The sequence below is a fragment of the Semicossyphus pulcher genome, unplaced genomic scaffold, assembly GCF_022749685.1.
Source record: "Semicossyphus pulcher isolate SPU_LCO1_2020_fin unplaced genomic scaffold, fSemPul1.0.p SCAF_8, whole genome shotgun sequence".
Taxonomy (NCBI): Eukaryota; Metazoa; Chordata; class Actinopteri; order Labriformes; family Labridae; genus Semicossyphus; species Semicossyphus pulcher.
In genome coordinates this window covers 30171323-30184320 of record NW_027211759.1, presented here as the reverse complement: position 1 = coordinate 30184320, position 12998 = coordinate 30171323, and the positions used below count along the sequence as shown (strand labels likewise).

At 42.9% G+C, this 12998-nt stretch overlaps 1 protein-coding gene across 1 annotated transcript; it reads left to right on the top strand.

The window, feature by feature from the left end:
- Positions 1 to 327: 327 nt before the first annotated feature.
- Positions 328 to 12484, top strand: LOC138612967 (solute carrier family 45 member 3). Its single transcript, XM_069686511.1, has 5 exons — positions 328 to 581; positions 4970 to 5160; positions 5303 to 5966; positions 8941 to 9206; positions 9290 to 12484. The coding sequence occupies exons 1-5, from the start codon at positions 434 to 436 to the stop codon at positions 9734 to 9736; spliced, it is 1716 nt and encodes a 571-aa protein (XP_069542612.1). The 5' UTR covers positions 328 to 433; the 3' UTR covers positions 9737 to 12484.
- Positions 12485 to 12998: the final 514 nt, after the last annotated feature.

The following is a 12998-nucleotide window of genomic DNA, read 5'->3' as shown; positions in this document are numbered from 1 at the left end:
TGTCGCTTCAGTTTCCGTGTTTCTGGAAAATATGTTGGGATCTGTTTTGATTGGATTCTAGTGAAACCTGAAGCCACTCGACACCACATGATGTAATCTGGGAATCACTTGTCTATTGTAAACTGTATCATGTGCTATGACGAGACGTGTGAAATCTGTCTGCCATATTTAGGCTGTTCAAAAGTTGCTAAAACTTGTTTTCTGTCTCACTTCTTCAGATCCAGAATGCTGAGAAGACGATGAATCCTCCAGGTCATCTGAGACATCCACGTGTCTTTGCTGCTGTCCCTCCCCGACAGCCCTCTTGTCCCACTGGGGCACCATCTGCCTCCCCAAGCTCGCCCCCTTGCCCCTGCTCGGGTCCCTCCCCCCTCCCCTGCCCCCAGTAGTGGCCATCCCAGAGGGGAGGAAAGGCGAGCCAACCCCTGTAAATATGCCTGGATGGAGGTCTCAGTGGCGTCTCGTCCTGCTGAACTCCCTGACCTGTGGCCTGGAGATCTGTGTGGCAGCTGGGATCACATACGTGCCCCCACTGCTGCTGGAGGCTGGAGTGGAGGAGCGCTACATGACCATGGTGCTAGGTAAGGGCTCGATAACGACTTTTAAGAAGGGAGATCTGGTTACCCAGCCTCTCTGCTACCTCATAGTGTTGTGTATTGCTTCTGCTTAATTCTCTCTTAAACATTATATTCATATGTCCTCTGTGGCCTGTTTACTGACCACATGAGTCTTTGTTTCTTCTTCAAGTGTTTTTAATGTTAGATTTTCTTTCCCTTAAGTGCCATTTACCCACTCTGCAATACTTTGTGTATTGACATTTGGCTGAAAAGAAATTAGATTCTATTATTCAGTCTGATTGCTTTATTTGCTGTGGTTACTTTAAAGCCATAATAGAAATGGAAAACTATTTCATCAGTTGCTATTGACGCCAGAACTATTGCAAATGAAGGCAGACTGTTCCCTCTAATGAATGTGTATTTTATTGATTAGTTTATGTATAAAGATTTGTCCTCCTTTATCCAGCGGTGGCTGTTTCTGTTGTGGTGGGGAGTGTTGCACACAGGAGTGACTCTGCCTCAGGGCTCCTATCTTCTTTCCCATTCAGGTCATAAAGACATAATTGAGGCCGTTACACAAATCAGTGGCCAAATCACCTGTTTTTTTTTTTTGTTGAGGTGGTAATCAGGCACTAATTTAAAGGCAGCAGGAGGGCAAACTGCTGGAGGAAGAGCCTCAATCTCAAGACAGGCTGACACACACTGCTGCTTACTGCAGGAAATTAACTCACTGAGTTCACTAAATATAATTATCACACTTTAAGTAAGTAAAATACGTTTTATGGATGCTTTTGATGAATTTAATAGATTTTTATTTACAGGGAAGATACATTAGAACAGTGGTTCTCTAATGGTCTAGCCTCAGGACCCACCATCACCCCCTTAATGACAAATCGCAACCCAAATTTTTGAACATTTTCAACCACTCAAATTTTAAAAAATGGTGCCGTTTGGACCTGAGATGGAACGAAACATCACCGTATGTCAACCTCACAAAACACAACAGTATGATATATACGCAAAATGACCAGCATGTGGCTGTGCATAAGAAGAAAATATTAATTAACAGCATTACTACTGTCGGGCTCATCAAGTTTCAAGAATGTAAAAGTAACTGTAGCTGGGATTACCCAATCGGTGAATAAACTACACTACTACTGCATGCACATCATGGGAAACCCATGTTCTTCAAAATAAAACAGCAGCATAGACTTTATGCCATAACTTTTTTTTTTCAAGTACACATCAGCGACCCACTGAAAACAGTTCCAAGACCCACCTTGGGTCCCGACCCACCAGTTGAGAACCACGGCATTAGAACACTTGCTGAATACACTGTCCCTACATGTAACATTAGCAGCTTTACTTTATGCAATGCAAAACTGCTTTTATCCCAAAAAACATAAGTATACATCTAGGGCAGCTCTCCCTCGAAATGGCGACTTAATTTCAAGGGACTTGCTGGTTAAATAATAGGTTAGCATAAAAAAACTGATCTCTATACTTTCTTAAAAATTATAGCTGCATGGTGGACAAGTTAAAATATAAAGTAGTGTCTCCTACTTCATGTAGGATCTGTTGAGAATTGAGCGTCAGTCTGAAACTATAAATGGCAGGAAAATGTGGGGCAGTGTTTGAACAGCCGAACGCTGAAATTCAAAAGCAACATTTAGAGGTATTGTAACCCTGTTGTTAAACAACGCCACTCCTCGGTAAAATGTGCAGGAAGTAAATAAGAACTATGTGTTCCTCTGACATTACGCTTAAGATAGGGTTGCCACTGAATAGCATAGGGTACAATCAGAGAGAAGACAAAAACTTGTTTTTGCCAGCTGGCCAATCCAGCTGGAGTTAAAAATCATTGATTCAAATGCAAAACAAAAGTTAAAAATAATGTATCACACAGGCAGCTTGTGTTTGAATCCAGAATATCTATCTTCTGTTTGGTCCTTAGGGAAATAGTTTAAACAGACAAGTGACAGGTATTTGTCCCAGCTTTATCCCATAGTTACTTTAGTTTCAAACTGCTGTAGTGTCAGACTGCTGCTGAAACAAAGAAACTGGATTGTGAGATGATGATACCACTACAACACAATTTAGCTTTGCGATAAATTCTACATTTGTGAAGCTCATAATACACCAGTTTTATTGAGACTTTGCAAGTGAGGCATTGCTCCAAATATACAGTAATTTCTGAGGCTGTATCATTTTGCACTGTACTGCAACCGCAGAACCATCTCTCAAGGATCAGCCTAAGAATAGTAGAGGTGAATGAGTAAAACACTAAAACCTCTAGATCTGGATTTGGTCATACAGGATTTCTTTCACTTTTCACATTAAAGATTAAAAGCATATTACTGCTATCATTTATTTACATTATGTGCACCATCCTGTCCAGGAATTGTGGGAGCAGCAATGAAAAGTGGCTCATTTTGCTCTGTGTGTGTGCAGTGTACTGGCTTGTGCAAAAGACAGATGCACACCACAACACTGGAGAGAGAATGTGCATCTGATGACCGCACCATTATGTCTGGCCAACGTGTAATTCAGTTTAGGCTCTGGTGTAACTGTGGCCTCAGACTCTTCAATCTAACAATAGACTGTAAGAATTTACTGTAACTATTTGGAACTCTTCCTAATGTAAACATGAAGACAGACAGGTTTGTTTTTGGAAAATGTTGGTTATCTTGGTGCTCGCAAATTAGTAGCATGTATGTACATACACACATTTAGCATGGCCCATATGGTATGTATATCTGCAGACTGTAACTGAGTTTACTAGTAAGCAATGTGAATAGTTGCATTATCCCGTCAGGCCAAATAGCATTCACATGCTCTTCACTAAAGGCTTCTCTTTGAGACATTGCCTTGTGACTCTACAGATGATAGCTACAGCTCCATGCAGATGACAGAGGTGACTATTCAAGGATAAAGATTAAACAACATACACTCCTACTCTTCACTGTAACAGCGGCCGGTGATATGGAGAAAAATGATTTCATTGTAGAGTTCCTCCCAAACAGCCTGCACTGTAAGCCAATCTGGAAATTGCACTCAGCCTAATTCTCATCTCCCTGTATTATAATGGAGTGCCTGAGTGTTATTCGAATGAAGATAGATATTGTGTCTTGGGAGGGTTAGAGCTAATTTCCCCAAGCAGTAGTGTCGGGTTCTCAGACGGCTGTTTTCTGCTTTAACTAATCACCATTTGTTGGCTGCCTCATCCTCCAGTTGTTACTTTCTTTCTCTGGTTTCCTCTCTGCTAGTGGAGACTATACTGAGGTATCTATTACCCTTGTTATTTTAAACATACTTAAGTAACAGGGCACATTGTGGAATGTGAAACGTTTTATACTGAGCAGGATCATATGTGATGTGTGCGTAAGGGTAGACCTCACACTGATTTATGTGTGTTAACAGAGCTGGAGAGCAGCTTGTGTTGTATTCAGAAGCAGGAAAGCATTATTCAGTGTGTGTGATGTAGTGTATACATATATTGCAGGGAGTAGTGAGCGGCTACTGCGTGGGGAGTATGTGTGGGACAGTAAGTCTTCCAGCTGTAGATGGTGAGGATTGTTATGATGGGCTTCCACAGCTGCCGCAGGGAGAGCTGTGTTGGAGGCGCTGACTGCCGGCTGCAGTCGTCTTATCTGTCTTTCTCAAATTGCCTGCCTGTGTTTTATTTCTGTGCTTGTCTTCTGAGTGCTTTTCAGACACCAACACCTCTCTCTTTCTCTGTATTTAATTTACTATTAAACTGTAGAAAGACTCCAAATGAACCTTAGTTAGGTTGTTGATTCCAGTCATGCTTTTTTTGCTGTGAAGGTTTTGACCCCTAGTGGTGCTGTAGAGCAATGATGATGATGATAATGAGAAGAACCTTGTATTGTTTGCATTTTATGTTTCTGCAAGCATGTGCATACGATCAGGGCCCTTTAATGAGAAACATTAAATGTACACCAAATCATACTTGTCTATAATAGCAAGTCCACAAGATGCCTTTTTAAAAGTTGAACACCAGCCAGAAGATTGAGGCTTTATCTAATTATCCAGACCTCAGCACGTGTGGAGCAGGACAAGAGGATGGTCTACCTTTAGGCAGCAGACCATCTGTAGGAACCAGCAGACAGTGACGAAGCAAATGAGCATATGAAGATAAACCCCCTGGTATGGCAGCAACAGGGAGGACTTATAAAGATAGAGGGCAGAATGAACACTAGTCAACCAGTTGTTGTTGTTGCTGTTGTAAGCCGGTGAAGCTGATAGGAGATTTCATCAAAGCATGTGTTTGTCCAGAATTTCTTTTAACCTTGTCCACTTCCCTTGTGTCTTTGTTGTTTCTCCTCTAAGTCTTCCATGCTTTGTTATCGTGGTCTCTGACTTCTTCTGTGTGTGCCTGGTTCTGTCCCCAGGTATCGGCCCGGTGCTTGGCCTCTTGTTCATCCCTCTGATTGGCTCAGCCAGTGACCACTGCAACAGCAGTTATGGGAGACGTCGGCCTTTCATCTGGCTGCTGTCTCTGGGAGTCCTTCTGGCGCTTGTCATCATTCCTCATGCTGATGTTCTGGCTGCACGCCTTGCCTGGGGTGGGCAGACCCTCCAGGTACGACAGCTGTTCGTTGTTTGGAATTGCCTGTTTGGTGAATTCTGCCTACAAAACACAAAAAAGAATGTGTTGTACCATGATTCAAAACTGTTCAGTCTAAAAATGTAGCTTTCCTTAATGCTGTATTTGCACCCTGTAGGTGGGCTTCCTGATCCTCGGAGTGGGGCTCCTTGACTTTTGTGGACAAGTTTGCTTCACACCACTGGAGGCTCTCTTGTCCGACCTGTATCGGGACGAGGAGGACTGCAGCCAAGCATTTGCCATGTTCTCCTTCATGGTCAGCTTGGGGGGCTGTGTGGGTTATTTGCTGCCTGCACTAGACTGGAGTCGTGGCCTGCTGTCTGTATACCTGGGGGGGCAGGCCGAGTGCCTCTTCTCCCTTCTCATCCTCATCTTCATCTCCAGTGTGCTCATCACCATGAAGGTGTCTGAGGAACCATCGTGTGCCAGCAGTGGCTTAGCTGGGCCTGGATCTTTACTGGACACAGGGGCCGGTGCGATGGAGGCCGGCCGCTGTGGTGTGCCGCGCTCATGCTGCTATCTGCTAAAGTGCAAGCTGAGGCTGCTGAAGTCTGGACCCCTGCTGTGCCTGCTGAGGACTTGCTGGTCCATGACCCCGGCCATCTACAGGAGCTACTGCCATGTCCCGCGGGTGATGAGGCAGCTGTGTGTGGCTCAGCTCTGCAGCTGGATGGCTGTCATGTCCTTTATGCTTTTCTACACAGACTTTGTGGGGGAGGGCCTGTACGAGGGCGTGCCCAGTGCATTACCAGGAAGTGTGTCCAAGCAAAGATACGATGAAGGTCAGCTCTTCTCTTTATACAGTAAAGATTTCTGTGTTTTGTGTTGTCTTGAAAGAAACCTTTTAGATAGGTAGGTGGCTCTTTGTGGTATGCACAGCAGATATTACGAGATGGTGCCTTCTTTAATTTCTACATGGAAAATCTGTTTTTTTCTTGGCATCACCAAAAAAAAAGTCTTACCCTGAAACTACTCTGAAAGCATGCTGTGTAGCAACATTCCATTGTCCATGTGAGACTCAAGACCTACCTTTTGTCATCATGTCTTCACGTCCACCACCTGTCCACATAAACTGGCATTGGGTCCATCCTGGCTTTGCTGTGTTCGCTGTCCCAGCCGGGCAGGATGCACTCACATTCCTCAGGCACAGGTGGAGGACAGAGACAGAGCCTGTGTTCCTGCGTGCCTACATGCCTTCCTGCTGCTCTTATTTTGGCTCCTGTAAAGATACAGAAAACACTGATGGTTAATATAGATTCCGACTCAAAACATAACATGACATGATATTTTTGTAGTTATGCCACTGAGCAAGTCAAACGCCTTTGGTAAAGTGTGCTCGGGCCGATCCAAGGAATCCCAGGTATTACTTTCCACCCCTGCACTTCAGAAATGATAAAATATATTCACCCAGTCTTTATCCTTTCCTGTTCCTGCTCTTTAAATCAGAGTTGTCACTAATCCTGCCAGACAGTCGTATGGATTTATTCTGTAGCTATGCAAAAGCTTAGCTGTATGATTCTACCTAAATATATCCTTTTAGATAGAAGGTGTACAGGCAGATAAACCAGAACAAATCTGTCCTGTCAGCAGTGTAAGAGGGCCAAGCATGCAAAGAAGACGATGTTTGAGAAAGAACAGTTAGGGGGAATAATGGCGCTGAAGTTAACAGATGTGAGGCAGGAATTCTTGCCCATGTTGAGATTTTACAGATGTTTTTTAAGTCTCCTTTTGTTGAGTGTTAAAGCACCAAATTTCTCTCCTTTTCTGGCTTTTCTATTTTCTCTCTTTACTTAACAATGTGCTCTCCACCTCGCTACTCATTTTATCAGTTCTTTCCCACTACTGTCCACCTTTAATTCTTGTTTTCAACCAGTCCTTTCTCTCAACACCCTCCCTCTTTGGATTGCCATGTTCATCCATCCATCCTCATTCTTTTCTCCTCCCTTTCTCTCTCCACCCCTATCTCCCATCTTACTTTTGTTTACTTTTCACTTTTCCTCCGTCTCTCCTCCCTGTGCTTGCTGGACCTCGAGGAATGTCACACTCACAAACGATTAATGTCAAGGAATCAGCACAGAGAGAACATGTTCATTCAAGTCAGGTAGACGACCGGAGGACACGACTGAGGTCTGTGTGAGGCGCGTTTGTTTAATCTGAAGCACAGCGGATGTTATGAAACCACATCATTCAGCCTGCAGATGTTTCTCTGCTCCAAGGTTATCCACTTTGTCTGTAGTTGCATGGACTTGGTTATTCCTATTAGCAGACATCTGTGAAGCTTGTACTGCAGAAATGTACTTTTCTCCTGCGTACAGTTTCAGTAGCATTCTGGTTCAGTCCCATATCTCTGAGGATTTGAATTAAGGGTTCACGTTAGCTTCTTTCGTGTTTGTGAAGTGGGCTCAGCAGCTTTGCTTTCCAGGAGTAATATGATCCACATACTTCCTTCTCATGAGTGATTTTCTGCTCGGCTGCTGAACTTCTGACCCACACTGTTCACCCAGAGCAGGCTGAGATATCAGGCTGAATGCAGGCTGAAACAAATTACAGTCCAGACGTGTAGTCAGCCCAGCTTCCATGGATTAGTACTAAAATAAAACATTTAACAAAGTGTGAAATAAATACATTATATGGATAAACAGGGAACACTATTATAATCTTAAACTTTCCACACAAACAAAATGCCAAAGTTAACTTTAGTTTCCTTAAAAAAAAATTGTAATACCTGAAAATGGTTGAATTGTGCCGTTCTGGCAGGAGATGGAAATCCAATTTTTAATTTTCTGCAACAAGTTGAGAGGAAGAATGCAGATTTACATAAGATTGTACTGTACTCGAATAGTAAATCATTTAGAAATGGCACTCAGGGCAGCTGTGGCTCACTGATAGAGTCGGTCGTCTCTCAGTCAGAAGGTTGGGGGTTCGATCCCTGACTGCTGCAGTCACATGCCGAAGTGTCCTTGGGCAAGACACTGAACCCCGACACTCAATAACGGTATATGTCACGATATATCATGTATTCTGATAATGAAACAAATAATTAGTCATATTGTTTTAACGACATATATACTGTCATATTGCCCAGCCCTGCCATTTACCATTTACTTGCATTCGGTATTAGGACATTGTCTTTACAGCTGGAGGTATTGACTGTTTCAAACTTCAGATAATACTTTAGAAGTTATCCTAAATGTCACATGCCTACTATAGCTAAATCTATCCCCTTGCTTATTAGGGTTGAGATTGTTTGGTCAGATGCAGGACAAACTACGTCACCATTTTGGTTAAGATTCTACAACTTTCTGTTTTCTAAACTTAAACTTGGCCAGTTCCTAAGACCTGATCCAAATGCTTGCTGTCTGGCTGGCAGACTTGGCCCAGGCACACTGCCTGAGTAAACAAGTGGGTCTCCTCTTCTGTGCCTTTCAGGGATGTATAAGGTTAATGCAGTCTGTTAAGGTCAAAGCCTGTCACCCCAAACAGTGTGTGCTGGCGGCAGAGCTCAGCGTATGTGTCCCAAACAATCCGGAAACATTCCTGTGTGCTTGCAGGTTTGACCGCAAACCGCTCAAACAGGTGTTAATGCCTCTCAGTTTAAAGTTAACATACAAAGGTTCGACAGTGATCAAGCATGCTGTGCATCTTTACTGAATGAGACCACAAGTTTAGAGTTAATGTAGATGTTCTACAGGTCTGAGAGATGGAATGAGTTTTCTGGACTCAGCTGGTTGTAATACAAGTCACATTCTCTTTCAGGTATCCGTATGGGCAGTCTGGGCCTGTTCCTGCAGTGTGCTACCTCAACCTTCTTCTCCCTGGTCATGAGTCGTCTGGTTCGACATTTTGGCTCACGGTGGGTCTACCTGAGCAGTATGGTGAGCTTCACAGTCTCTGCTTTGGTCATCTGCCTTTCCAAAAGTGTGGTCCTGGTCACTGTAATGGCAGCTCTGACTGGCTTTGCATACGCCACGCTGCAGACTCTGCCCTACACTCTCACCTGCCACTACCACAAGGAGAAAGAGGTCAGTAAAGCTCTAATCACTTTATATAAACCAGATTGTGTGTTGGCAAACTCTCATAAGTTGACTCTTTTCTTCTGTTTCAGGTCTATATGCCAAAAATCAAAACCAAAAGCATGCATACAAATGGAATTACAACCAAGCGGGATTCTGTGTATCTGACCCCTGTGGAGGAGGAGGAGGGTGGACTGAACCACAAAGCGGGGACTCCCTACGGGCATGCCTTCCTCAGCCAGGACAGTTATGAGTACTACCCCAGTCCGCACAGTGTGAACGGCTCACCTCACAGCTCTGCTGGCAGCGAACAGGACGAGACAGAGTCGGGTTATGAGAAACGCGGTGTGGGTTTGGACTTTGCCATCTTAGACAGCACCTTCCTCCTCTCTCAGGTTTTCCCCACCCTCTTCATGGGCATGATCGTTCAGTTCGCTCAGTCCGTCACCGCTTACATCGCCTGCTCTGCCATTTTCGGTGCCGTCGCCATCTACTTGGCCAGTCAAATCATCTTTGACCAAAAGGACCTCAAAAGCTGAGACTTGGATGCATATGGGAGATGTGGGAGTGTTGGAATCACAAATAATCAGTCACTGAGTTTCCATGGGTGAACCTCAACGATGCACTACTGTTTCCAGAATGCCTTGTTCCAGTAATGTGTGTTTGATTTCTGCGTTGGGGAAGTGTGATCTGGTCAGGTCAGGGGAGGTCATCTCTGTACTGAATGCAACTGAATTCTACAGAAATCTCTCGCGATTTTTGTTCATCAACATCTTTTCTGTCCATGTCTTTTTCCTCAGGTACCAAAAACAGATTTACTGTAATACTCACCAACCTCATTGACATCGCTACTAACCTGTCATGTTTATTTTGATTATCTTATTCTGAGCAATTCTCAAAGGACAGCCTGTTTTGTAATTAACAAAAATGTTGAACACAGTATTGGCTTGTACGGTCTTCATCTGCAGCACCCTATACATGTCTGGAGACTGCTCATCATCTTATTGTGACAGGCCTGTCTTTCTTCAGGAGAAAGGACAGATAAATTCATTGTTTGAACCCATTTAGAAAATATAAACACAAGCAGCCCCAGTTCTTCTATTTTATCCTGGGTGAAAAGAGATTTAGTGTGGCAACTCCATTAGGTTTGGAGACTCGCAATAGACTGATAAAACAAAGACAATGGTCAAAATATCTTTGTCTGTTAGACATGACAGCAGGTCAAGCTCCAAAAACCATAATACAACTCATTGTCATCTTTCATTAGACCTTCCCACCTGTTAAGTGCCATTCTGTTTTTAAGGTCCACGCCTTCAGTTTGCTCTTTAAATGTTTTTTAAATCTCAATCTATATGTTAAATGTTATGGCATCAAGCAGCCCTGATGACATCATCAGGGCTATTTCCCAGTCTTGACGAGGCTAATGCAGAGCTACAGAGGACATTATACATCAGAGTGATCGGCTGAGTTGTACTCTTCCGGAAGAGTGAACTGGCCTTTTTGTACCCCTTTAAATATCCAGCTCTACTCTGATGTGGCCCGATCTTATGTGCCCCCCCAGCCCTTGATAGCGTCATCTTTTAATTGAAGAACAGTTTTACTGTAAATATTTTGTATACAACTTTACTGTATATCCCTATGGGAATGTTATTATGCAACCCATTGAGGTGAGGTCTTGACTGTGGTGGTGTAAGAATGAAGCGGTTTACTGGAACTGGAAAAATTGCATCAAACGTCCTCTGTCTAGATAATCAAAAGCAGTTGGCCTCCCTCCTGACTGTGAGTTCGATCAGGACAGTGACCTCAGGTGAGCACCTTGTTTACCCGTCATGTCCTCATGCCACTGAAAAAACACTTTCCCTGCTGCCTAAACCTTCATGTTTTACTGTATAATGACAATCTAGGACATCCAGATGGGCGTGTTATGTAATGCTCTATGTAAACGTGTGGGTGATGTCTGATGGAAGTCCACTTCATAGCACCTGTTCCTGACAGACCAAAAAAAGTCACGCAGTTAACGGAAATATATGGTTACTGAAAATGATGCAAGAGTAGGAGCTTTAGATTGACAGCTAAGGTGTGCGTGTGTGCGTTTGTGTGTAACCTTACATGGAGGACACAGAAAGCTTGAGTAATATATAAATCTGAGGCTAATGAAAAGCAATATGACTCAGTGTGTGCCGTTTTTTCACATTGGTCATGATAAACTGTACTGACTTCAATCTGGCCTGTAAGATGCTGTATTGTGGCCTTCAGTTGAACTCCTGAAATTGGCCAGGTGGTGTAAACACCATGCGTGTGTCGCAGTCGGTTGGGAGTTCATCTGAGCGTTTTGTATCCTGGTTGTCTGATCCTACGTGAGGGGTGATGAATTATGTTCAGCAGATACAAATAGTCCTGAAGGATCTTATTGCCGGAGGAGCTCTCAGCATGGGAGAAGTAAAACTGGCAGAGGATTTGTTTGTCATGTTGACACTAAAGCAACTGAATTGTCCTTTTAACCCCAGAATGAACAGGGAAAAAACTCTCTAGCAAGTAGCTGAAGCGTCAGAAAAAGGTTGTTTTACAAGTGCCTGTACATTTTTAAAACAAATTTTGTACATATGTATTTATTTATTATGCTTTTATTACAAGATAGCGCCTATTAAACTATTGGCCTCTTTGGCATCTTTCATAGGTGCAAGGGTGAAGGCTGTTTCTGTGAAAAAGATAAATTATTTGTATAGATGTGGTCTAGAAGCATCGTCAAAGCTATAATTTATTTTAACATTTCCAACTTTGTCCTTTTAGCTTTGATAACATCACAGAGTCTCGTGCTGATGTCACTATGTTTTTATATGAGCTGCAGAATAGCGTACTGAAGGTTATGAGGATTACCCCTCATGGTCACAGCCTGTATCAGATGAAAACTTTTATTTCTGCAACACAAATGAGATTCTGTATGATTTCCTCCCTCCTCAATTTGTCAATACTGCTTTATTGGGTTTTATATAACCACTTATTTCTTATGAGAAACCTGTTTCATTGTTAAACTTAGCAGATACACGCTACAGGTATCTTAACTGTTACTAGTGCTGTCAACCAAATCTCCTAATTTCAGACAAAGTGCCAATGGTCCGACTGTGTTTAGGCCAGAAGTTGGATTGATTGTTTGTTTTTTTTAAACACTGTTTTTTTTTGTCACCGGATATCAGTCATGTGTGTCATTTTCATGAAAGCATTCAGCCATAACAAACTGTTGTATTTCATTTTCATTATACATCCATCAGATTGTGTATAAATATGCAGTTACCAAATAGATTTTATACAAAATAAAAGAACTGCGTTGATAATGAGATGTTTTCCTTGGCTAATTTATTTATTTATTTCTATGTGACATAATATGATTTACTTATTTTGTTTTAAGTATTTTGAATCAGCTAAACTGAAGTGAATATTGATCATATTCTTCGTTTTATGTACATGTTCTGTAGTGTAAAATGCCCCAAAATCTCCCTGCAGTTTGGTGGACAGATATTGAGGACTGCAGGCTGCGCCGGAGTGGTTACCATGAACTTGGAAATGGTGCCATCCTTTGGAGATCTTGAGGAACTGAAGTGTGAAGGAGAGACTACTGGTGCGCAACTGCACCGGCCCCACTGACGCATGGGCATGCTGCTGGTGGCATTATCTATTACATGGAAAAGATGATAGGCTTTCATGTTGCAGGGAATGGCATGCTGACAATGTGTGCCATTTCATGACAGGCCTCTACAGTTTGCTGCTCATAGTTCTCACGATCGCACCACGGGAAATGCACGG